The sequence below is a fragment of the Erinaceus europaeus genome, chromosome 22 (genome assembly GCF_950295315.1).
Source record: "Erinaceus europaeus chromosome 22, mEriEur2.1, whole genome shotgun sequence".
NCBI classification, from domain to species: Eukaryota; Metazoa; Chordata; class Mammalia; order Eulipotyphla; family Erinaceidae; genus Erinaceus; species Erinaceus europaeus.
In genome coordinates, this window is record NC_080183.1 from 1,154,276 (window position 1) to 1,180,995 (window position 26,720).

The 26,720-nt window shown below is 43.0% G+C and overlaps 1 protein-coding gene across 8 annotated transcripts in view; it reads left to right on the forward strand.

The window, feature by feature from the left end:
- Positions 1-26,720, forward strand: part of PPP4R4 (protein phosphatase 4 regulatory subunit 4) — a 66,182-nt gene that overhangs the window by 20,969 nt on the left and 18,493 nt on the right. For all 8 annotated transcript variants that reach the window (XM_060180963.1, XM_060180965.1, XM_060180966.1 and 5 more), the window contains exons 4-16: positions 3,402-3,549; positions 4,101-4,174; positions 7,539-7,645; positions 11,230-11,337; positions 12,287-12,408; positions 13,398-13,520; positions 15,148-15,317; positions 15,637-15,756; positions 18,291-18,368; positions 19,392-19,475; positions 20,709-20,891; positions 23,164-23,269; positions 24,441-24,588. In XM_060180963.1, the coding sequence (XP_060036946.1) occupies positions 3,402-3,549; positions 4,101-4,174; positions 7,539-7,645; positions 11,230-11,337; positions 12,287-12,408; positions 13,398-13,520; positions 15,148-15,317; positions 15,637-15,756; positions 18,291-18,368; positions 19,392-19,475; positions 20,709-20,891; positions 23,164-23,269; positions 24,441-24,588 (1,571 nt within the window). The remainder of the gene's footprint in view (positions 1-3,401; positions 3,550-4,100; positions 4,175-7,538; positions 7,646-11,229; positions 11,338-12,286; positions 12,409-13,397; positions 13,521-15,147; positions 15,318-15,636; positions 15,757-18,290; positions 18,369-19,391; positions 19,476-20,708; positions 20,892-23,163; positions 23,270-24,440; positions 24,589-26,720) is intronic.

Below are 26,720 nucleotides of genomic sequence, written 5' to 3' on the forward strand. Positions count from 1 at the left end.
ATAATAGTTATGCAAACAGACTATCAAGCCTGAGGCTCCAAAGTCCCAGGTTCAATCCCCTGCACCACTGTAACAGTGCTCTGGTAGAGAGAGAAAGAGAGAGGGAGAGAGAGGAGAGAGAGAGGGAGAGAGAGGAGAGAGAGTGAGAGAGGAGAGAGAGAGAGAGTGAGAGAGAAGATAGGATAATGTTCAGACAGATGACAAAGAAAGTCCTATTTGTTACAACTTCTCTGCCCCAGAAAAGCTTATAATTTTTTCCAAACTGTTTAACTTAATAAAATAGCACTGCAGGCTGCGAAGACAGCATAATGGTTCTGCAAAAGACTTTCATACCTGAGGCTCCAAGATCCCAGGTTCAATCCCCAGCACCACCTTAAGCCAGAGCTGAGCAGGGCTCTGGTCTTTCTCTTTGTATCTCTCTCTCCTTGAAAATAAAATTTAGAAAATTCTAGCTGCAGTGGATTATTAGGAATTGTTATGTGTAGCTAATCTATCCATTATGTATAGATAACTCATTTCAGATCACTTTTTAGTTACTTTTAGAGCTCAAGTCATAAAGTCACTCCTGGTTCTGGTTTATTTATATATAGAAATGACTTGGCAGAATAAGCTGGCTAAAAGCTAGCTTTGAATTCACAATCTTATCATTTATTTCTGTGCTGTTTGTTCTCATGGTTCTTCATTGTGGCAGTTATGTGAGTTGCTTTGCTGTTTCTTCTACAGAAAGGAACCTCTGGGGTTTTTTTGGATGTACCTCCACATAAACCCTGCCAGTCACTGAAATACTGAGTTAAAAAGGGTAAAACATGCTTTTTATTCCTGTTTACTGTTTCCATAGCCTTCCTCTCCCCGTTTCTCTCTCTGATCTTAGTTTTGATTTTTAGTGCCCTAAATGACTTCTCCTCACACTTTATTTTAGTGTAGCACTTGGCTATAAGTGGAAGGAAAAGACTGAAGCATCCAAGCCTTAGTGGTTAGAGATAGCTAAGGATAGCGTGCTCTGACTGTTTATGTTCATAAGGATAGCGTGCTCCGACTGTTTATGTTCATAAGGATAGCGTGCTCCGACTGTTTATGTTCATAAGGATAGCGTGCTCCGACTGTTTATGTTCATAAGGATAGCGTGCTCCGACTGTTTATGTTCATAAGGATAGCGTGCTCCGACTGTTTATGTTCAATTCAGTTTGAAGGTCTCTTACAAAATGTGCTTCTAGTGAAAAGAGCTGTTCACCTTTCATTAGGTAGTTACTGAAAAATTTCACATTTATGCTATTTAAGTGCTTGAGCCGGGTCTTCAACATTTTAATATTTAAACCCCTCTTTTTTCTTGTCTTCAAAATCATTAGTGACACTATCTTTAAAAATAAGCAAAGATGCTTTGCAGTTTTAGGCCTCCTTTCCTTGTTGTACCCAATAACCTTTATGGTGAATGCATTTACCAAGTTGATACAGTAAGTTTAGCTTCCAGACGTTGAACACATTGTGTCGGCTGTTTAAGCAAAGCTGGTGACTTATGGAATACGCCTCTATTGTGTGTACTGTAGAGAAATATCTCCTAGGTGCCTGGAGTTCCAATTCATTAGAGGGGAACAGAGCAATTTCCCTCTCCCGACAGGGACTGTATTTTGTGTTACAAATTACCACATTTATAAAATCTCATTTCACTTTTGAGGGCTTCCGGTTGGAAATGCCAGGCCCGCAGTAGTGTGTAAGCGGAGCCATGAGGGGCACTAAACCTTGCTCTTAAGCAAGAGAGGAATCTACTTTCCAGCGTCTCCCAAGGCCCGTGAAGATGCACAGTTGTCTGCAGACCTCACTGCCCGTGAAGATGCACAGTTGTCTGCGGACCTCACTGCCCGTGAAGATGCACAGTTGTCTGCGGACCTCACTGCCCGTGAAGATGCACAGTTGTCTGCGGACCTCACTGCCCGTGAAGATGCACAGTTGTCTGCGGACCTCACTGCCCGTGAAGATGCACAGTTGTCTGCGGACCTCACTGCGTTTGTCCCGAGTGCAAGACTGTGGAGAATCCTTACTGCTAAGTGTCAGACTTACTGGATCGTGTGTCTGAAAAATGTATTTGTGAAATCAGTTGACTTCTAGGAGTGATCAAGTCACTTAACTAGTGCTGGTTTCTTCACAGTGGACCATCCCCGATGGTGAAGTCAGCCCAGGAGAAGAACCCTGATCCTGAGAAGACTTGAGGAATTTTAGACAATTCAGTTAAAAATAGTTGTAGCGGATGTTACTGTAGGAGTGAAGACTAAATCACAGAGTCTGAAGATAAGAAGGCAGAAGGCATGTGTCCTAACCCAGGGTTTCAGTGACTCCAACACGGGCCAGAGTCACATGTCTGAGCCTAAAACGGGAGCCTCACGTGAACCCAGATGTGCATGGTGGCCCTGATGACTCCTCTGAATATTTCTTTGCCAACAGCTTTTCTGTCCCTAAATAAAGACTATTGCTTTCTGAAACTCGTCTTCGATGCATACTGGCCACAGCAGGTGTTTCGAGTGTTTTCCATCCTGACTTGCTAGTTGGGTGGAACAGTGTTTATTTTGGAAGCAATCTCACCAGGGGAGGTGCTGACTAAGCAAAGCACTTTTAACTGCCTTTACATTACACACACACATATACACAAATACATACACACACACAAACACACATAAATACATACATACACACATACACGGACACACATGCATACACACGCACACACATACACACATGCACTTTTAGAAAACTGGAGGTAATATCTTTGATGAGATTTACATGAATGATAAGGTTTTGACTTTGATATCTTGATAATGAATATTCTAATATGTGTTTTAACTTTAAACAGTCTATGGAGGTGGTTGTAAATACAATTTTTAACAGTGTTCTTTTGCTTTTAAAATTCCGTCTTTAACAGCAGTCTACTTCATGTCATTTTGTGTTCTTGTCAGTCGTTCAATTTGTGCGGTCTTAACTATATTCTTGGCTGCAGTAGGACACATGCTGCTTATTTTTTGAAGCAGAAATACAGGTAGTGAGAACCGGTGTGATTGTCTGGTCTTTGACCTTGCTGATAGACAGGATGACGGACTGCCCATAGTAACAAGTCTCTCCAAGCACCCAGTGTATTATTTAAAGGTCTGTGTTCTTCCACCATTTCTGTTTAATGAAACAATGAACTGTTATTTTATAAATTCCTAAGGCGCTTGAACTTTGTGTGGTCAAATGGATTCAATAAGCAGAAGCAGATTGTCACAGTAAAGAAAAGTAATAAAGAGGAAGATGTCCTCAGAGGTGAAGTGATTTTGTGGAACTAGAGTTGTGCTTGATTTCTGTGGCCTTGGGCTTTTAAAACGACGACTTCTGCTCCCTGAGTAACAGCCAACCCTTTCTGCTTCCTTCCACAGGAAGTGCTGCAGGCCGCCGGGGCTGAGATGCAGCTGACTGCCGCACTTGCGTTTCTGACCATCCTCCAGGAAGAGTCGGTGTCCGTTCACACCTACGCCCACTCCTTCCTTCACGTCATTCTACTCCACCTGGAGCACAGGGACACAGGTCAGGGCGCCGCTGTGCTCCCCCCACGCCCCATGGTCGTCCCCGGGACATGAGCGCGACGTTTGTCCACCTTGCTGGCCTTCTGAGGGTGACTGCCTGAGGCCCGGCTCCCGGAGGCTTGGCAGGCCTGGCTGACTGCCTCACAGTTAGCATCTCTGAGAACTGAAGACCTCTCTGTTCCTCTTATCAGTTCTACTTTCTTCTTAGATTTTTCTTTTCTTTCTTTTTTTTTTTAAGATTTTATTTATTTATGAGTAAGATAGGAGGAGAGAGAAAGAACCAGACATCACTCTGGTACATCAGTTGCCGGGGATTGAACTCAGGACCTCATGCTTGAGAGTCCAGTGCTTTATCCACTGCAACACTTCCCGGACCACCTTAGATTTTTCTTTTACAACATCTGTGTTTATATCAGTACACAGCAAAGGTTTTTGATGTTAACTAAGGAGTATAGCTGAGAAACTTCTCACAGGTATAAAAATAGGGAGCATACCTGCCACCTAACACCGCTGTGGGGACCACTGCCTGAATTTGCTGTGTTTGTCCACCAGGGGTCAGCAACGCGTGGCTGGAGACCCTTCTGTCTGTGATAGAAGTTTTGCCCAAGGAAACCTTGAGGCATGAGGTAACGCTGTTCTTTTTGCAAATACTAAAAAGGGAGACTTGTTTCACTGTTAATAAAAATATTTTCAAAAGAACTTATCTCCCACTCTTATTAAAGCAATGCATGTTCACAGCAGATCATTTGAGTCACAAAAATGGAGAAAAACCTATTTAATCACCTTTAGCTCTCTGCCATTTCCTCTCTCTGTCCGGCTGCTGTCCACGCCATGTTTAGTGATCATATTGAATTCTTCAATGGAAACACTTAGCACTATCCTCCTGTGATACTTTCTGTTTGGTTGTAACCGCAAACCAGTTCACTTGCTTGTTAAACATTTTGGTCTGTTTTGTAATATTTCCCTATCAAAATAAGGCTTTGGTGAACAGATTTTCTACAAAGATTTTCTTGCTTTCCAGAAAGCTTCCTTAACTTTAACTTCCAAAACAAAAGTGGAATTACTGGATGAGAGGCATTCACTAGCCATGTATAAAGTGCCTTGTGGAGTGACTGTTCCAGTTTTAGCAGAATGACTTTTTAATTGGGATAACGTTCCTGTTGGATATTTTCCTACCTACTGTGTTAATGCCTGTTCTGGTGTTTAGGAATTGTCTGGCCATATCCTTTGTTTGCTGTTTGTATGAGCCACTGTGACTCGTCAAGGCTGACAGCCCTCTGTAATACTTATTACAAGTCTCCTTACCAGGCTGTTTGCTTTTGTTCATCAGCACTTCTCAGCATACTTCTCTGTAACTTTAGTAAATTAAGATGAGATAGTTAGGAAGTTAGAAGAGAAATGTATTCCCCGATGAGACGGGTTTTTATTCTTTGAACAATATATATATATAGGTATATATGTATTTCCTTTCAACTATATTATGGTTGACAAAGAAATTATCAGTTGGGAATGCTGTCTGGATGTGTTTTTACCCTGTTGTCTCTGACAGATTATGGTCCTATGTTGGTGCCCAAATATTTACCTGAAAACAGGAAGATTCACACATTTATTAGACTGTATACTTGGTGCCGTGCAGCTAGATGCACTCGTCTGAATAGCTAGCATGATACTGGCCGCTGTGGTCGATGTGCTTGAAGAATGATATGTAGCAGAGTGCAGTTTTCACTCAAGGATTCTGTATTATTTTGTGTGAAGCTTTCAGAATTTTCAGTATGCCTTCTATTTCAAGCCCTCCCCACTTACAGTTAGCACTGTACGGCCACTGTGAGTGGGGAAAAGCAGTCCTCCTATTATTACAGTCTCAGGATTTTAAGTTTTTGCTCATTTTTTTTGAGGTATTGTTGGTTTACAAGGTCTGCAAATTTTGGGGGGAGGGGATTCACTTTCTGTATAACTCGTTACCACCCCACACCCACCACCAAAGTATCAGTATCCTGCCCCCAAAGTTGATTGGGCCCCCTGACCTCTGTGCCACAGTTCTGCAGTCAGAGTCCGAGGTCTGCCTACCTGCTCACTTTCTTTATGTGGTGCACGTGAGTGAGCTCACTTGGTGTTTATTCCTCCTTTCCCCTCTGAGCTATTTCACTTGGTGCCACCCTCTCCAGTTTACCCGTGTTGTAGCAAGAAGCAGGCCTGGATCTTCTCTGAGAGCTGAGGCCTATCCACTGTGGATGCATACCAGCTTCTAGACCCAGTCTTCTGACCCAAGCAGGCGGCGTGCTTCCTTACCTGGGCTGCTGTGAGCACAGGTGTGCTCAGAGCCTGTGGGCGAGGCTCCTGTGTTCTTCAGGCAGCCACTTAGGAGTGGAATTGATGGACCACATGTTAGTTCTATTTTTAATTGTTTGGGGGCGTCTGCACGGCTTTCCACAGAGGCCGAATCAGTGTGCATTCCCACCAGGTGTGTACAAGGACTCAGCATTCCTTGTTCTTTCCAGCTTTTTTTTTTTTTAAATCTTGACCATTCTCACAGGTGAGAGTTGATATTTTATTGTTTTGACCTGCATTTCCTAAAAATTAGATATAATAAGCTCTTTTTCATGTGCTTGTTGATGACTTTATGTTTTCTTCAGTGAGATGTCTTTTTGGCTCTTTCCATTTTTCAGTGGGATTTTTTATTTTGCTATTGAATTTTGGGAGTTCTTTATATAGCTTGGACATTTGATCTGGGAGACGACGTGTGAGCATTTTCCCGTGTTGGTAAGGCGCCTTTTAGATTTACTGTAGCTTTTTTGACTGTGCAGCAACTTTTAATGTGAGGTGATCACATTCATTTGTTCTGACTTTTGATTTCCTTTCTGTGTGAGTCGACACTTTGAAGACATCCTGAATCCAGCCTCACGGACAGCTTTGCCTGTGTTATTCACTATATTTTACGACTTCAGGCTAATCCCCAAGTCTTGAATCCCTTTTTGTTTGTTTTCCCTCCAGGGTTATTGCTGGGACTCGGTGCTGGCACTATGAAGCCACTGCTCCTGGTGGCCATTTTTTCCATTTATTGGAGAGAAGAGAGAGATTGAGAGTGATGGGGAAGATAGAGAGGGGAAGAGAAAGACACCTGCAGACTTGCTTCACTGCTTGTGAAGTGACCTCCTCCCCTGCAGGTGGGGAGCCGGGGGCTTGAACTGGGATCCTTGCTTGGGTCCATGTGCTTAGTACTATGTCTTTAATCTGTTTTGAATTTGATTTTCTGTGTGTATGCTGTGGGCTAGTAATCCCATTTCACCCTTTTGTGCGTGCTACCCAGTTTCCCCAGCACCATTTATTGAAGAGATTCCTTTCTCCATTTTATGTTGAGTCATAGAAGGTTGGAACTCATAGTGCCAAGTAGTTTAATTTCCACTTTAATTAGATGCAAAGCCTGGGGAATGGAAGGATTTCTTTTTTTCTTTTTCTTTTTTTTTTTTTAGCAGAGCACTGCTCAACTCTGGCTTATGGGGGGGGGGGGGGCGGGGACTGAACCTTGGACTCCGGAGCCTCAGGCATGAAGAGTCTCTTTACATAACCATTATGCTATCTACCCCCTGGAAAGATTTCTTGAGAAAATTAAAGAGCTGAGGCCAGAACTAGGGTCTAATCTTTATTGTTGTGTCTATTCTATACATAGTCAAGCCAAGGGCTGTGGCGTTTTTGAGTGTCTAATATAAGACCACACACTTTGGTTATTGTACCTACAATGCAGAGACACTTAATAGAGTCTATTTGAAGCTATAATACTTTGTTACCCTTTTGGGATAAATGTAAAAAATTGTATGGAATAAAAGCAAATTTCAAGTTATGTGGCAATTAATTTGCTTCTTGGCCATCAAAATATCTATTATAAAATTATACTGTGTTAAAATTTTATTTGAAGATAATAATTGACATTAGTAGCAGCAGTATGTAAAATTTTGTGTATTTGTTCTCTAAATGTTTTTTTTTTTTCTTCAGATTTTGAATCCACTTGTGTCCAAGGCACAGCTTTCTCAGACAGTTCAGTCTCGGTTAGTTAGCTGTAAAATTTTAGGAAAACTGACCAATAAATTTGACGCCCACACGTGAGTATTGCATGTGACTTTTATGTACTTAGTGAATGAACTTAAAGATGTGTGACTTTATGATCGTTTTATTAGTTGTGTATTATGCCACACCACATCTAAGTTGAGCTGTCTTAACTATGTTATTCTTAGAAGTCTACTTATTCAGACTCAGTTCTAGAATTCATGACTTCTAGAATCAAGATGGTGAAGCTTTCCCTCTGTTTCCCTTGATTTCCCATTACACATGGTGCAGTTTTGAGGCTAAAATGGTGTTATCTTATAGACTTCAAAGATTGGATGATATAACATGAACTTTCTGTTTTGTTTCATTATTATTTTGTATTCATTATGTGACTATTTTTTTTTTAAACTAGAGCAGTGCTCAGCTCTGGCTTATGTTGCTACTGGAGTTTGAACTGAGGACTTGGAAGGCATGAAAGTCTTTTGCAGAACAATTACACTATCTTGCAGGCCCTGAGTAATGTGTCTTATTTTGACACTTTTTTGTCTTCCATAGCTACTCTCTTCCCATGTGACAGATCCCAAGTGGGAATAATGGAGCCCGCCTAGCATGGCACCAGGAAAATGTCACGTGGAGGGCGGCTGCTAGATCAGACCCACTTGCTTGTTACAGCCTTTTAGCTAAGATAGTTAGCTGCACATCCAGACTTATCCATTATCTTAAAAGACTCAGTCAGTTATCAAAAACCTTGCCAAGAATAAAAGTCCTGGACCAGATGGTTTTACAAATGAATTCTACAAAACCTTCAAAGAAGAACTAATACCTCTACTTTTAAAAGTCTTCCAGAAGATTGAAGACACTGGAATACTCCCTTCCAGCTTCTATGAAGCCAACATCACTCTGATACCAAAAGCAGACAGGGACACAACCAAAAAAGAAAACTACAGACCAAAATCTCTGATGAACATAGATGCTAAAATACTGAACAAAATTCTAGCCAACCGGGTACAGCAGTATATTAAAAATATTATTCATCATGACCAAGTAGGGTTTATCCCAGGCATGCAAGGTTGGTTTAATATACGTAAATCAATCAGTGTCATCCACCACATCAACAAAAGCAAGACCAAAAACCACATGGTCATATCAATAGATGCAGAGAAAGCCTTTGACAAAATACAAAATCCCTTTATGATCAAAACACTACAAAAAAAATGGGAATAGATGGAAAATTTCTGAAGATAGTGGAGTCTATATATAGCAAACCTACAGCCAACATCATAATTTCTCCTCAGATCAGGTACTAGACAGGGATGCCCACTATCACCATTACTATTCAACATAGTGTTTGAAGTTCTAGCCATAGCAATCAGGCAGGAGCAAGGAATTAAAGGCATACAGATTGGAAGAGAAGAAGTCAAACTCTCCCTATTTGCAGATGACATGATAGTACACATAGAAAAACCCAAGGAATCCAGCAAGAAGCTTTTGGAAATCATCAGGCAATACAATAAGGTGTCAAGTTACAAAGTTAACATTCAAAAGTCAGTGGCATTCCTCTATGCAAACACTAAGGTAGAAGAAGTTGAAATCCAGAAATCAATTCCTTTTACTATAGCAACAAAAACAATCAAATATCTAGGAATAAACCTAGCCAAAGAAATGAAAGACTTGTATACTGAAAATCATGAGTCACTCAAGGAAATTGAAAAAGACACAAAGAAGTGGAAAGATATTCCATGTTCATGGGTTGGAAGAATTAACATCATCAAAATGAATATATTACCCAGAGCCATCTACAAATTGAATGCTATCCCCATCAAGATCCCAACCACATTTTTTAAGAGAATAGAACAAATGCTTCAAATGTTTATCTGGAACCAGAAAATACCTAGAATTGCCAAAACAATCTTGAGAAGAAAGAATAGAACAGGAGGCACCACACTCCCAGATCTCAAACTGTATTATAGGGCCATTGTCATCAAAACTGCTTGGTACTGGAACATGAAAAGACACACTGACCAGTGGAATAGAATTGAGAGCCCAGAAATGAGGCCCCACACCTATGGACATCTAATCTTTGACAAAGGGGCCCAGACTATTACATGGGGAAAGCAGAGTCTCTTCAACAAATGGTGTTAGAAAAAATGGGTTGAAACATGCAGAAGAATGAAACTGAACCACTGTATTTCACCAAATACAAAAGTAAATTCCAAGTGGATCGAAGATGTGGATGTTAGACCAGAAACTATCAGATACTTAGAGGAAAATATTGGCAGAACTCTCTGCTGCATACATTTTAAAGGCATCTTCAGTGAAACAAATCCAATTACAAAGAAGACTAAGGCAAGCATAAACCTATGGGACTACATCAAATTAAAAAGCTTCTGCACAGCAAAAGAAACCACTACCCAAACCAAGAGAGTCCTCACAGAATGGGAGAAAATCTTTACATGCCATACATAAGACAAGAGACTAATAACCAAAATATATAAAGAGCTTGTCAAACTCAGCAACATGGAGACAAATACCCCTTCCCAAAATGGGGAGAGGACTTGGACAGAATATTCACCACCGAAGAGATCCAAAAGGCTGAGAAACACATGAAAAAAAATGCTCCAAGTCTCTGATTGTCAGAGAAATGCAAATAAAGACAACAATGAAATATCACTTCACTCCTGTGAGAATGTCACACATCAGAAAAGATAACAGCAGCAAATGCTGGAGAGGGTGTGGGGTCAAAGGAACCCTCCTGCACTGCTGGTGGGAATGTCAATGGGTCCAACCTCTGTGGAGAACAGTCTGGAGAACTCTCAGAAGGCTAGAAATGGACCTCCCCTATGATCCTGTAATTCCTCTCCTGGAGATTGATCCTAAGGAACCCAACACACCCATCCAAAAATATCTGTGTACTCATATGTTCATAGCAGCACAATGTGTAATAGCCGAAACCTGGAAGCAACCCAGGTGTCCAACAACAGATGAGGGCTGAGCAAGTTGTGGTCTATATACACAATGGAATACTACTCAGCTATTAAAAATGGTGACTTCACCATTTTTAGCCGATCTTGGATGGACCTTGAAAAATTCATGTTAAGTGAAATAAGTGAGAAACAGAAGGATGAATATGGCATGATCTCACTCTCAGGCAGAAGTTGAAAAACAAGATCAGAAGAGAAAACACAAGTAGAACCTGAACTGGAATTGGCGTATTGCCAAGCACGCGCTCTACCACTGAGCTACACCCCCTACCGTTTTGGAATTGGCGTATTGCACGAAAGTTAAAGACTCTGGGGTGGGTGTGGGGGAGAGAATACAGGTCCAAGAAGGATGACAGAGGACCTAGTGGGGGTTGTATTGATATATGGAAAACTGGGAAATGTTATGCATGTACAAACTATTGTATTTACTGTGGAATGTAAAACATTAATTCCCCAATAAAGAAATTTTAAAAAGACTCAGTCATATGCATCATGAAGAGTCACTGACGATTTCCTATATGACACATGCAAAATGCATTGTAAACTAATGGCTTTGTAGTGAACATGACTTATTAAGCTGTACGTTTGATAATTGTGTGACAGTGTTAATCAGGCTGAAATACTCACCTGTTGGCGTGTTTTTCCTCTCCTCTGCTAAGCATTAAAAGAGAAATCCTTCCCCTGGTAAAATCCCTCTGCCAAGATGTGGAATATGAAGTTCGATCTTGTATGTGCCGGCAGTTAGAAAATATAGCTCAGGGCATTGGGTAAGTGCACCTTTGCGCCAGTCACATTCTTGTTTCTGAATTCAGAAACTGTCAGACACACTCTTTCCTCCATTCCATGAGTGTGTGCTACTGGAATAGTAAAATGTCATCTGGTTTTTATTTTATTTTATTATCTTTTATGTTGTATCATTACTTCACTGCTCCAGGATGACTTTTTCAGATGCAAACAAGAGAGAAGAAGAAGAGACAGGGACGGAGAGACAGAGAGAGACAGAGACCATGGCATGGAAGCTCCTTTTAGTGTTGTGAAGGCTAGGCACCAGCCTTGGCTGTGTATATAACCAAGCAGCCACGATCCAAGTGAACTGTTTTGCCAGCTCTGATTTTACTTATTTTTATTATTTTGTCTCCAAGGTTATTGCCGGGGCTCGGTGTCTGCACCACAAATCCGCTGCTCCTGGAGGCTATTCCCCCCCCCTTTTTTTTTTTATCATTGTTGTGGTTATTATTGTTGTTATTAATGTCGTTGTCATTGGATAGGACAGAAAGAAATCAAGAGAGGAAGGGAAGACAGAGTGGGGAGAGAAAGATAGACACCTGCAGACCTGCTTCACCGCCTGTGAAGCGACTCCCCTGCAGGCAGGGAGCCGGGGACTCGAACCGGGATCCTTAGGTTGGTCCTTGCATTTCACACCATGTGTGCTTAAGTGCTGTGCTACCGCCGGATCTCTGCTAGCTCTGATTTTTAAATGTGACGACAACTAGAGGTATCTCATGATATGTCTGGACTAAGAGAGATACAAGTGAAGATGCCTGACACAGTGGCAGGCATTCTGTGAATGCTAATTTCTTTCTAAGTCCCTGCATTCTAGAAGGGCCAGTGGAGGCAGCATGATAGTTACATGATAGAGTCCAGTGCTTTAAAAGCTGCACCACCTCCCGGGTGGTTTAGTTTGATTTATTGTTTCCATTTCTTCTATTGCTGCAGGGCAGAGCTCACAAAAAGTGTGGTTCTCCCTGAGTTAATAGAGCTCTTCAGGGATGAAGGCAGCAGCGTGCGGCTTGCAGCTTTTGAGACCTTGGTGAACCTGCTTGACAACTTCGATACAGGTAACCATTCCATGGACATGTCTTCTGCGGCCAGTGGTCTCACTGTCTCTTGCTTTTTACCTGTTTTGTTTCTTTGCTGGTCTGAACTGGTCAAGATTAGACACCGTTTATTCCTCATAATTCTGCTTCAGCTGTGCATAATAGCGCTCATTCTGTTGTCAAATGAATGCCCTTAAAAAAACAAAGAATGAGACACCAAAATGTGACAATAACATTAATAGTGGAGATGCTAATAAAATTTTACCCCAAATGAAGTCGGGATTCGTTTTGGAAAGCTTTAAGGGACTGTGGGGGAACTCGGAGATTATTTAAGGTTAAGGCTTAAAATGTGCTTGTGGGACAGGAAGTGGCCTAGTAAAACAATTTGTTTTAAGGACAATAGCATCTAGGAGTCAAAGTTAATTTTTTTTTTTTTTGCTGCTCTTTGAGAGATTATTTTTATTTGACAGTTTCCACAAGCCATCATTTTAAGGATCCACCCATAAACATCTGAATTCACGAGCACTTTGATTTTATAAAGAAATCATGGTGGTTGTGGTGCACAGAATCCTTCTGAGTGATCGCTGGTGTCCAGAAAGTGGATGAATGGATGTGGAGAACATAGAAATTCATTTGATCTCACTCACAAGAGAAACGAGAGAAGAGCCTGAGCTTGAGCTCGGCAGATGCACACGCAGGAGGGACTGAGCGTCATTCTCAGCGGTTCTGGTGATTTAGACGCAAAGTCGCAGTCACCTCCGCTTTTCAGTTTGCAGTCACGCTGTGTATTTCATGTCCCTTGGCCCTCGAGCTAAGGCCCAAGCTGCATCATGGGCCTTTGGCCATTTCAGTTTTTCTCTCTGCCTACTTCAGTATTGTTCTCAGATCTTTTCAGTCGCCAAGAGGCTAATGGAGGTGTTGTTCTCCCTGGGATCTGTGAGTCTGTGTGGCATTCATGTCCCCACGTGTAATTGCATCTGAAATACCTCTTCTGTTGCTTTGCTTTTCAGATGACAGAAGCCAAACTATACTTCCCTTAGTGAAATCCTTCTGCGAAAAGTCTTTCAAAGCTGACGAGTCCATTCTCACCTCCTTATCTTTTCACCTGGGGAAACTGTGCCACGGACTATACGGTAGGATACAGCCTAAGAATCTCCAAGTTCATTTTCCCCTTTCTCCTCTGTCTTACACACTAGCTGATCAGTTGTAAAGCGTATATCTGCGTGTGTAAAATCTTGAGACCTTTACGCACTGACTGCAGTTTAGTTCCGGAGTGATGGTGGCACTCTTTGAAAGCATGCTAACAGTGAAGGAGGAATAGCATTTTCAGTTCTGAGTACTTTATTTTTTAGTTTTTTTTATTTTACAGAAAACATACTTCTTTTTTAACTGGGGAGAATGAAAACTGTACCATTTGAATAAAAGATCACTTCTAGGAGAATACACACAGAGAGCCACAGCCAGGGGCAGGAGACACCCCCAGCTGCCCCCCCCACTCAAGTAGTCCTGTGTGTTCACATATGGATTGAAGCCTGACACCTAGCAAGGACGTCCTCACACTATTTGCTGGCTGTTAGATACCGTGTGGCAGGGTCACGTTAACATACAGAGTAGCACTCGTAGCTCCCAGCATTTTGAAATTCCCAGTTTTTGGCTTCCTGTCATAATAATAGCACTAGTTAAAGTGTGACCATTGACACAGTAAAACATTTGAATGTGGGTGGGGGCTGCCTGGCCAGCTGCTGAGCAGAACATACTGCAACACCTCCCTGACACAGCGGCTCTTCTCACTTCTCAACAAGATGCTTTTTTAAAAAATTTTTTTATATTATTTATTTTCCCTTTTGTTGCACTTTTTAAAAATTGTTGTTGTAGTTATTGTTGTTGTTATTGATGTTGTCGTTGTTAGATAGGACAGAGAGAAATGGAGAGAAGAGGGGAAGACAGAGAGGGGGAGAGAAAGACAGACACCTGCAGACCTGCTTCACCACCTGTGAAGCGACTCCCCTGCAGGTGGGGAGCCGGGGTCTTGAATCGGGATCCTTACTCTGGTCCTTGTGCTTCATGCCACGTGCGCTTAACCTGCTCCCAACAAGATGCTTTGAATTCACTTTGCTAGCACTCAGATGCAGTTCCTGTGTGGACACACCCATCTTCTCTGCAGGCAATCTTAGAATCCTTACCATGAGCAAAGTCCTGGAATGGCCATCATATTGTGATCATAATGGCTTGCTGGGAGTCTTGGCGTGAACCATGCTACAGATACTGATGTCTGCAGGATGCTCGCCTTGAAGTTTAGCAATTTCTGGCGTTCGTGAATTAGAACACGATTAGAAGGATCCAGTGAACCTGTACATTCCCTCATGACAGTGCTCTTATCCCTGTTGCTTTATTTTTAAAAAATTTTTAAGCTTTACTTATTGGATAGAGACAGCCAGGAATCGAGAGGGAAGGGGGCGATAGAGAAGGAGAGAGAGAGAGAGAGAGAGACCTGCAACCCTGCTTCCCCACTCGCAAAGCTTTCCACGTGTAGGTAGGGAACCGGGGGCTCGAACCCCCAGGTCCTTGCGAATTGCAACATGTGCACTCAACCAGGTGTGCCACCGCCCAGCCCTCCCTGTTGCTTTTACTCAGGATCTCTCGTCATTTATAAACAGTTTTTGGCTCCAGCTGTGGTTATGTGTGTGCACTCTGTACTCGTCTCTTTTCTTATTTTGTTTTTAGCTAAAGTGCTAAGCAGAGGTTTGCACTTTGTTCTAGGAATTTTTACTCCAGATCAACATTTGAGGTTTTTGGAGTTTTATAAGAAACTTTGTACACTGGGCTTGCAGCAAGAAAATGGACACAATGAAAGCCAGATTCCACCCCAAATCCTAGCACAGGAGAAGAAATACATCACAGTACGGAAGAACTGTGCTTATAACTTTCCGGTAATAACTTATGTGTTTGTATTGACTGGATGTTTTTATTATGACGTGGAATTACCCAAGTAGCCTTCAAAAACGTTGTACGGGCACTTGTTACTATCATGCCTGCTCTATACAATGTGTGTCAAGTAAATATTGGGGCGATTGGGATTTATCTGTATAGACGAATTCTGTGCCCGTGTTGGCATTTCCAAATGTGGTTTCTAAGTGGGCTGTGATTTCAGGGGCCCAGTTTCTGTGTAAGTGGAATGATTTTAATACTGAGTATCAATGCGCTTTCTTCTCTCCCCCCCCACTCCTCTTGTCCTTCTACCCCCACCAGGCCATGACTGTTTTTGTTGACCCTAAAAACTTCCACATGGAACTCTATTCTACATTCTTCTGCCTCTGTCATGACCCGGAAGTACCAGTCAGATACACGATTGCTATTTGCTTTCATGAAGTAAGTCAAAAGACCGCTACCCCTTTCTATGTGCTTAGATTCTATCTATATGTGCCAGGTGATTTTTTGATACTTTGTTCATTTCTTTTTACAGATATATGATACAGGCTCCATAGCTTCCATAGCCAAGTCCTAGATCTTATTTTAAGGTTTCCATAAATCTCTCTGGTAGCAGGATTCACCTACGTAGGTGCATTATACTCATGTGTCTGGTTCATCTTTTCAGTATTTCTCTGCCGAGTACCTGCTAAAAGCCCGACAGGGAGGTGTAGAGATGTGTGTTGGAGATCTGGAAGTGAAATAAGTCTTTACATGCTTAACAATACTGATATTTCCCTTTGTACCTGGACTTGGGAATTGGAGGATAGCTGGAATACTAGATTATTTAAATTCATTTTATTTTGTTTATTTTACTGCACATGGATCATGTTCATGAGTATAGCTTTTGTTTTTATTTATTGGGGAATTAATGTTTTACAGTTGACAGTAAATACAATAGTTTGTCCATGCGTAACATTTCTCAGTTTTCCACATAACAGTACAGCCCCCACTAGGTCCTCTGTCAGCCTTTTCCAGGACCTGAACTACCCCACGCCCCGCCTACCCCAGAGTTTTTTACTTTGGTGCAATACACCAACTCCAATATGAGCATAGTTTTTAGATAAAGCTTTTTCAATCCTTGATAAGAGCAAAAGTAAATATAAAACTTTGATATTGAACAGAGTTGCCTTTCTAACCCTTGAAGCTGAAACTTGAGGCAGCGTTCTTAAAGGTTCACATAGAACAGATAAACAAACGTTTGCTCCAGCAGCTTCAAAGCTCTTGCATGAAATCTGTTTTGTAACAAGACATTCTCTTTTTAGGTGACACAATTCTTATATCAGTGTGACTAGTTTGTCCTGTATCAAAATATTGCTAGCTTATTTAAGACTATCTTCCTGCAAGATATTCATAGCATCTTTGTAGATACTAAGATTCCTTTCTCTGTTGGGTGACGGGTGCGATTCTTCAGTATCTTCCTTTTTTTTCTGGTATGAATGTAGTGCTTGTTGTATAAAATCTGGGAGACACTCCCTTAGCTAGTGCGATTATTAATCAAGTCATCTTTACAAATATACCACTGGAAATGAACTTTTAGAGCAGAGGAGAGGGCAGAGGGCATTGGCCTGCTGAGAAATCCACTGTCTTGAGTACAGAGTAAGCAGTTTCAGACTTGATTTCCACGCATAGTTGCAGCTTTTATTTTCTCCTCTCCTCTCCTCCCCCCTTCCCTCCCCTCCCCTTAGAGCACTTCTCAACTCTGGCTTATGGTGGTGCAGGAAATTGAACCTGGGACTTTGGAGCCTCAGGCATGAGAATCTCTTTGCATAGCCGTTATGCTATCCACCCTGCTCTCATACTTGCAGTTGTCTAGATCAGTGGTTTCTAGAGATCACTGCATGTGACTAGAGCTATAGAATGAGATTATTTCCGCAACACGGGAGTTCCTATTTATGTGCCTTTTTGTCTCTTGCAACAATATTCCATTTTTACATATGCTTTGTAGTGGCCTTAATGTTTCCGGACCACGTGAGTAGACCTATTTAAATGAGTGTGCACACATAGTTCCCCAGTAGGAGGGAGTTAGATTGCTCCATGGGTCACGAGCAGCCAGTGGGGAGGCTGTGAGTGATATTCTGCCATCTAGAGCAAGGATTTTTAAAAGCACTTATCCACAGGTCTTTTTGCTTTCTATTTATTTTGATTTTTATTTATTATTGGGTAGAATCAGAGAGAAATTGAGAGGGGTGGGGGAGGTAGAGAGGGAGATAGAAGGTGAGACAACTGCAGCCTTGCTTTACCACTTGTGGAGCTTACCCCCTGCAGGTGGGGACCAGGAGCTTGAACCCAGGCCCTTGGATACTATAACGTAAGCAATTAACCAGGTGCACTACCGCCTGTCTCCCCCCTTGTTGATTTCTAAAGAAACCCTACTTAGAAGCCTCAAACGTGGGAAGAAATTAAAGGGAGATGAAGTAGTGAACAGTGAATCTACTACAAGGGGCTCTGAGTTGGGGAGCAAAGAAGCCTGTTTCCCAGAGGAACTGGGTCAGTGGGAACACTCCCTCTCCCCTTCCTGTCTTGCTGACCAAGGAATCAGATGGGGACGTCTTGGACCTTTACCTTGCTCTCAGGTTGATCTCTGCCACTGTCAGCAGAATGCACACCTTTGGGGGAACTGACCTGAAGAAATGGCCTTGCCCCTGGGTGCCCTGTGAGGCCCTGTTGGCTGGTCCTGGATGCTTAGAGTAGGAACTGGAGGCCATAGTTGTGTCCTTGCTTGTGTCAGGGAAGTTAGGACTCCAGTAAGTCCCTTCTGCTGAGCCTCCCAGCCCTCCAGTACTTAGGACACACTGAAGAACCCTGAAATCAAGTTTGATGTTTACATTGTAACCTAGCCTCATCTGAGAAGAAGTGTCTTTAAAAATTATTATTATTCCAGTTTTCATTTGCCTAATAGTCTCAAATCTGAGAGCTTTATTGCTGCATTTTAGGTGTCTAAACTTCTGGATTCTGGAGTGTATCTAATACATAAAGAACTGATAACATTATTACAAGACGAGTCACTGGAGGTAAAGTCTTCTTACTCTCTGGTTGTCCTTCTCTGACGCTTGGTGCCAGCCATCTGTCCCTGTTCTTCATAGAGATTTGCATGAACTCAGCGGAATAGCCCCTGGAGCTCAGTCTATATGTCCAGTGTTGCAGACTGGGGTTTGGAAAGATCCTCTAGGTTTAATATGTGCAGACACACACAGCTATGTGTTTGCTAAGGAAAATTCAGGAAATGCCAAAAAGTGGACAGAAAGCAGATTACCTTTAGTTCCAATCACCATTACTTCTTTGTTACATTTTATTATATTCTATATAAATATATTCATTTTTTCTATACATATAAAAGTTTTTATTTGACACAGTTGTAATCATATATCATACATCTTACACACACAAACACACACACACACACACACACACACACACATTATCTGTTAGTCTTGTTGGGGAAGTAATACCTGTGAAGATTTTTTTTTTGGTCTCTAGGGTTATCGGCTCAGTGCCTGCACTACAAATCCACTGTTCCTGGCGGCTGTTTTTCCCATTTTACTGGGTAGGACAGATAGAAATGTAGAGAGGAGGGGGAGAGAGGGAGAGAAACAGACACCTGCAGACCTGCTTCGCCACTTGTGAAGCCTCTCCCCCTGTTGGTGGGGAGCTGAGGACTCGAGTCCAGATCCTTGCACTTTGTACTATGTGCGCTTAACCAGTGCGCTACTGCCTGGCCCCCAAGATTCTGAACTACCTTTATTTTAAAGCTGCATTTCATCTGTCTGTACCACCTAAATTACCCCTGGCTGGTCAGAGGCTGAGTGCTCATTAACATATGGACGCCACTGGGGCTGTTACCTGACTTAAACAGTTGGCTGTGTTCATCATCCCTCTCAGCAAGAATACGTTAGAGTAAGAAACTAGAAACCTCTTACCCCCATATCATTTGGCAAATAACCCACTTCTGTGTAGAACCTGCTGTGAAGTTAACTAATCCGAGGTCAGAACAAGATCTTAATGACTCTGAGAGTAACTAATGTCTCTATTAAAAGGTGCTCGATGCTCTCATAGACCACCTTCCAGAAACCCTGGAACTTATGTCTGCTGGCGGAGAAAGCACCACTCAGGAAAATAAGGTAACCCCCTAAACATGTGGGAGGTTTGTGACCATCAGAAGTGTTGCTCCAGAGTCATGAGTCAATGAGGGAGGAAGACGAACACTCAAGTAGTGCTCCTCACGTCCGCCAGTCCATGTGACTGGTGCTCAGTAGCTGTCACATTAGACGCTTGCATTCCTTCTCCACCTCTCACAATACTGCTGTCCTTATTTATTGTCCATTCATGTATGTATATGTGTATATGTGTATATATATATGTATATATATATATATATATATATATATACATATATATATACACATATACACACACACACACACACACATATATATATATATTGTGCCTCCAGGGTTATTGCTGGGGCTCGGTGCCTGCCCTACAAATCCACTGCTCCTGGAGGTTATTTCTCCCCTCTTGTTGCTCTTGTTGTTTATCATTGTTGTTGTTGTTGGATAGGACAGGGAGAAATCGAGAGTGGAGGGGAAGACAGAGGGGGAGAGAAAGATAGATACCTGCAGACCTGCTTCACCGCCTGTAAGTGACTCCCCTGCAGGTGGGGAGCCAGGGGCTCAAACAGGATCCTTACGGCGGTCCTTGGGCGGTCCTTGGGCTTTGCGTCATGTGCGCTTAACCCGCCCCTATTTTTTCCCTTTAGTTGCCCTTGTTTATCATTGTTATTATTATTTCTTGTCATTGTTGTTGGATATGACAGAGAGAAATTAAGAGAGGAGGGAAAGACAGAGAGGGAGAGAAAGACAGACACCAACAGACTTGCTTCACCATTTGTGAAGCAAACCCCCACCCCGGCAGGTGGGGAGCTGGGGGCTCGAACCAGGATCCTTGCGTCGGTCCTTGGCACTTTTAACCTGCTGCGCTACCGCCCACCCCCCATCCATTCATATTTTTATTTTTATGAATTTCTGAGTAGTAGCCCCTGATAAGGCAGACTGGAAGGAGTTTATATGGTCAAAGTCTACAGTGAAATACGTGGTACAGTTTTCTCTGGCAGCAATGTGGCTGGCTGTTGGAATCAACCAAACAAGAAGTATGCTTGAGTCCCAGTTTTGGTTGCAAAATGTAATTTCCAGTGACTGTGTGTTTCACTTACGGATTTTCTGTCTAAAGTATTTGACTTCACCAGATACTCGACTCCCTGTGACAGCTGAGGCGCCTGCCAGGTTTGAGACACGGGACTGGACAGTGTGACCGAGGGACACCCATTGCTGCTTCTGCTGTGTCTTCCCTTCCAGCTGTCATCTCTGCCTGATCTGATCCCAGCGCTCACGGCCGCTGAGCAGCGAGCTGCCACATCCTTGAAGTGGAGGACTCACGAGAAGCTCCTGCAGAGATACGCCTGCCTGCCACACGTCATATCCAGTGACCAGATCTACTACCGCTTCCTGCAGAGGATGTTCACCATCGTGATGACCAATGTGAGCCCAGCACCTTTCCCTCCTTTGAATGTTCTTCTGGAAACAGCCCCCTCTGCCTGGAAGGTGGTGTCCTTCCGGGTCCTTGAGGAGGGGACTCCAGCTTCCCTGTGCTTTCCCCGTTTCTCCTGTAGTTCAACTTCTTCTGTCTAGCTGAAGAGAGAAAAGAGCAGATGCCCCTCTCCCTACCTTTACTTAAAGCTGAGGCGGGTGTAGTAAACTCACTTCAGTCTCCGTAGTTCTACTCAAGGGAACGTTGGCAGGAGTTGGTGGTGTCTGTTTCTCTGGTGTAAATTAGTCTAATGTAGCCCTTGTATGGATCAAGGTCTCTGCTCAGCCATTTTTCCATGACATTCATTTTTTTTTTATTTCTTTGTTGGGGGATTAATGGTTTATAGCCGACAGTAAAGTACAGTAGTTCGTACATGCATCACATTTCCCAGTTTTTCACAGAACAGTACAACCCCCACTAGGTCCTCCTCTGCCATCATGTTCCAGGGCCTGACCCCTCCCCCCCTTTGCTTTGGTGCAGTGCACCAAGCATTCACTTCTTCAAAGATTTATCATGAGAGAAATACAGAGACCAGCACACTGCTATGTCGTGAAGTACCAGAGACTGAATTTCAGGCATCTAACAGCTGAACCACCTCCCTGGCTATCTGCCTCCTTCCTCTTCCTGCTTCTCCTCCTCCTCCTTCTCTTTTCCCTCTTCCTTCTTACATTATATATAATGTATATGTTTTAGAAATTGGTTTTTAGTAAGAAGTACTTCTAATTCTTATTGTTTAAAAGAGAAATAATAGAATCTTGCAGTCATCTCCAAAACCTCAAATTAGTTTTAGTCTTAAAGATTAAGAGTCAAATGTTTTTATTTAGTTTATCTAAAATTAACTTCCCCTAATTCTGGTGGTGATTCTGTTTATTAACATTTCCATTTTCGGTTCTAATTCAGAGTGAATATTGTCTTCTTAAGTCAACAGATTAAAAACACCACCCAGAATAGTAGCCCGAAGAGTGGAGATAGCTTGTATAAAATATGAGAAGCAAATATTCTCTCAGCAATGTGAACATTTTACTGTATTTGAATTTCAGGAGTTGAATATTACAACACTGACATGTAAGTTGAGATGATGGGTGTGAGTCTGCACCGCAGAAGATTTTATTTTCTCTAACACATACTTTGTACTTAACTTTAGTAAAGATGAATGGTCAAGTCTGTGGCATCAAGTTTCTGCTTAGAGCGCAGACAGCAATTCATGCTCTTCAGCCCTGCGCTCTAGCCACTGCACCACATCCTGGGCCTCGACAGAAACTCAGTGAGGGGGCTGGTGTGGTGGCGCACCTGGTTGAGCGCACATATTACAGTGATCAAGGACCCAGGTTTGAGTCCCCAGTTCCCACCTGCAGGGGGAAAGCTTTGCAAGTGGTGAAGCAGGGCTGTCTCTCGCCCTCTTTGTCTCCCCTACCCTTTCAATGACTGACTGTCTCAATCAAATGATAATTTAAAAACATTTAAAAAATTCAGTGAGCAAAGGTGTTTAGAACACTCGTGTGAACAGTTTGACATGGTGTCCCCTGGACATGAAGCTTTTCCCTGGAAACCTCCGAGTTGGGTTGTGAAGGATCCGAGCAGACCTGCTGAGAAATATACATTCATCACTGGGAAGCTAGGTAGGATACTGCACAGGTGTGACTCTGAGGACATCCTGTCTACATCCATCACTGGGAAGCTAGGTAGGATACTGCACAGGTGTGACTCTGAGGACATCCTGTCTATATCCATCACTGGGAAGTTAGGTAGGGCGCTGCACAGGTGTGACTCTGAGGACATCCTGTCTACATCCATCACTGGGAAGTTAGGTAGGGCGCTGCACAGGTGTGACTCTGAGGACATCCTGTCTACATCCATCACTGGGAAGTTAGGTAGGGCGCTGCACAGGTGTGACTCTGAGGACATCCTGTCTATATCCATCACTGGGAAGTTAGGTAGGGCGCTGCACAGGTGTGACTCTGAGGACATCCTGTCTATATCCATCACTGGGAAGTTAGGTAGGGTGCTGCACAGGTGTGACTCTGAGGATGTTCTGTCTATATCCATCACTGGGAAGTTAGGTAGGGCGCTGCACAGGTGTGACTCTGAGGATGTTCTGTGGTGTTTAGAAAGAAAGCCTCTAGGCCACTCTTGGCCAGTAACTTACAGTGAACTTGTGAGGCGACGTTGTGCAGAACAGATACTGTGGGACTAGTCTGACTGTCTCTCTCCCATTTCTTTAAGAATGTCTTACCTGTCCAGAAGGCAGCATCAAGGACTCTATGCATTTTTCTGCGGTATAATCGCAAGCAAGACCAGAGACATGAAGTCATTCAGAAATTAATTGAACGTAAGTCATCTTTGCCTTTCATTTTGAGAAAAAATAAGTAGTGGATTGGCCTTATACTTGATAAATGCTTGTGGGGTGAGTTCAGCTGTGCGCTTGAAGGATCAAAATAGTGTGTTTCACTATTTATGAAATATTTATGGAATTAGATCCATTTCTGTTTTTGTTGCTTTTTGAGGTATTTTTAATTTGTGATGTACAAACTAGGGATCTGAAGGTTGTTTTTGTTTTTGGGAGCCCACCAGTGGCACACCTGGTTAAGTGCACACATTTCCACGTACAAGGACCCAGTTCGAGTCTCTGGGGGGGTGTGCTTCACGAGCAGAGAAGCAGTTCTACAGGTGTCTGTCTTTCTATTTCCCCCTCCTTTCTCAATTTCTCTCTGTCCTATCAAATAAAATATATAGAGAAGAAAGGCCACCAGGAGAGGTGGATCCATGTGCTGGCACTGAGACAAAGTGATAACTCTGGTGGCAATAAAAAAAATAAATAATCAAATATTTATATCTGGGGCCTGGTGGTGGTGCACCTGGTTACACACACATAGTACTAAGGACAAGGACTGCTCCCCACCTGCAGGGGGGTCGCTTCACAAGTGGTGAAGGAGGTTCTGCAGGTGTCTCTCTTTCTCTCTCTTCCTCTCTATCTCCCCCTCCTCTCATCTTCTCTCTGTCCTATCCAATAAAATGGAAGAATAAAAAAGAAGCAAAAAATGGTCACTGAGAGCAGTGGATTCTTAGTCCTGGCACTCAGCCCCAGTGATAACTCTGGAGGCAAAAAAGAAAAGAAAAGAAAATGAAAATGAAATAAGGAAGGCAGAATATAACTGGAGGAAGCAATGACAGAAGCCAGACCTTCCACCTTCTGCTCCCCACAGTGACCCTGGGTCCATGCTCCCAGAGGGATAGAGAATGGGAAAGCTCTCAGGGGAGGGGAGGAGATGCAGAGTTCTGATGGTGGGGATTGTTTGCAGTTGTACCCCTCTTATCCTATGGTTTTGTCAATATTTCCTTTTTATAAATAAAATAAAGATTGTTTTTGTCTTTACTTCCTTGCAGCTAACAAGCCCGTTGAGGGTATTCAGCTTGTCATGGATTCTGTTTCTGATTTTGTCAGATGTCTCTTCTGTGTCAGAAATCTAAGCTGCTGCTGTTTGTCTTCTTCTTACTCTTAGAACTGGGCCAAGGGAAGAGTTACTGGAACAGACTCCGATTTCTCGACACCTGCGAGTTCATCATAGAGATCTTCTCCAGATCGTTCTTCTGTAAATATTTCTTCTTACCTGCGATTGAGCTGACACATGACCCTGTAGCCAATGTGAGGTACGGTACACCAAGCCCAGAAAACACCTGGAAATTTCTTTCTTTTCTCCTTTATTGGGGTGGAGGACTCACAGTTCACAGTCATTGGTCCATGTGTCACACGTCTCATGTTTCCACACGGCACTCTAGCCCCCACCCAGGTCCTCCTCCGCCATCATGTTCCAGGACCTCAACACTTCACCTCCCCTCCCACATCCTTTACTTTGGTGCAGTGCAAGACACCAAACCCAGCCCCAGTTCTGCTGTGTGTCGGAAATTGCATTCTTGTTTATCTATTGAGTATATGTAGCATTTTCTTCTTGGCCAATTGAAAAATCAAAGAATCTATACTTGTTTAGAAGCGAGTGGTTGCAGGGGGCTGGAGGGGTGGGGGGTGTTCCCCATCACCTAAAACTGTCTCAGGTCCTTGTGGGGCTGGCAGAGCGGTTATCAGAGCGAGGCCGGCAGCCTTGTTGAACCGAGAGAAGGCTGAGCAGCACTGATTAACTTTGTAAGACCCGAGGAGAGCTTGTTTACTTTTTGCTTGGGGAGGACTAGTGTGTCTTTAGGATCCCGCTCATTCAGAAAAGCAGGCCTGTCTTCTCCAGGCTGCCTCACAATTTTGAGATCCAGTAAGTGTCCATCGGAGGTGATTCATGAACGGTTAGCTTAGATGAAACAGACCTTAGAATGCCTTGCTTGTCAGCAAAGACAAATCTGTCTTGTTTCTTCCCAAGCAAGCATTAGTATTTCTTCTTTAAAAATCATGATTAGATAGTGCTGGCCGTTTTAACCAGTTCCAGCAGACAGCCCAGTGACACTGAGGTACACGCAGAACTTCTTACAAGTTATGTGTGCGCTGCATACCGGGCTGAGGAGCAGAGACTTTTAAAAGCGCTCACCAGCCAGGCTCCCGTGTTCATTCTGTGTGTTCTCTGCGTCTGTTCTGTAGGAGAGGGAGATACTGAGTCAGTGGCCGTGATCCCCTGAGCAGAGCTCCAGAGCTTCTTGCTGAGTTGCCATATGCTGGCCCCACTCGCTTTTATGCTGTGTGGCATATGTGCGTCTGCTATAAACAGCCGAGACAAACTGCAGGCGGCAGTAACACTCTCTAACTTTATGGAAGACTTGGCCAGGCAGCTACCTGTAGTGTGGAAGCTGAGACACACACAGCCAGCAGCACTGCCAAGGGCAACGGAGACATGCAGCCAAAGGATTTGCTGAGCATGGTTTAGGGGAGCAAATTGAAAGGGTTCTCGCTCTCAGTTATAGTGTGAAAAGACACAGAAAGCTGAACCACACTAGCTTCAGTGTTTTTACATGTCTTTGTGTGTGTGTGTGTGTGTGTGTGTGTGTGTGTGTGTGTGTGTGGTATAAAATGAAAGGAAGTTTGCCTTGACTTGTGTCTTTTTTTTCTTAAGATGAGGAAATTTTTCTTTCTTTCTTTTTTTTTTTTTTTTTTTTTTTTTTACCAGAGCACTGATCAGCTCTGGTTTATGGTGGTGCAGGGGAGGAAATTTTACTTTTCTTCCCAAAACCATTATTGTTCTAGGCGTACGGTTTCCCAGTTTCCTTAGACAGGTGTCAGCATACCTCATCCACCAACAAATTGTCTTCTACCTCCACCAAAGAAGCCTGCACTTGAAATTTATGGAATATGTACATTAAGCTGTTGATAATTCTTTAGAATTTAGCTCTTGCTAAGTTACTGATGGGTCCAACCTTACTGTTAACACTGGCTGATTGAGGTTGTGATCCTGGAATAGAAGCCTTTCCAATGTGATGAATTATCACTTCGCAAGCACTTAACAAGTTGTTCGAAAGGACACGAAGTCATTTCTGGCCTGGTGGTCTGTGGCCCAGATGGTAGAGAGAAAGCAGTGAGCTAGTAGTGCAAAAGCCAAATGAAGACCAAGGGAATGAAGCTTTGTGACTTTTTTCAGAAAGAACTGTGCTCACAGTCAGCCTCAGAGGGGCCACGTGGTGGTAGTAAGGACAGGGCTCTCTTGCACACCAGTGGGCTTCCTCCTACCTTGATAATGTCTCGATTCAGCGAACAATGAAACGGAGTCTTTCAGGAGGAGTTTGGGCCCCTTAGTTGGAGGAATTATCGCCGGACTCAGGGGCACCTGAGAAGCACCGAGTGAATCTCG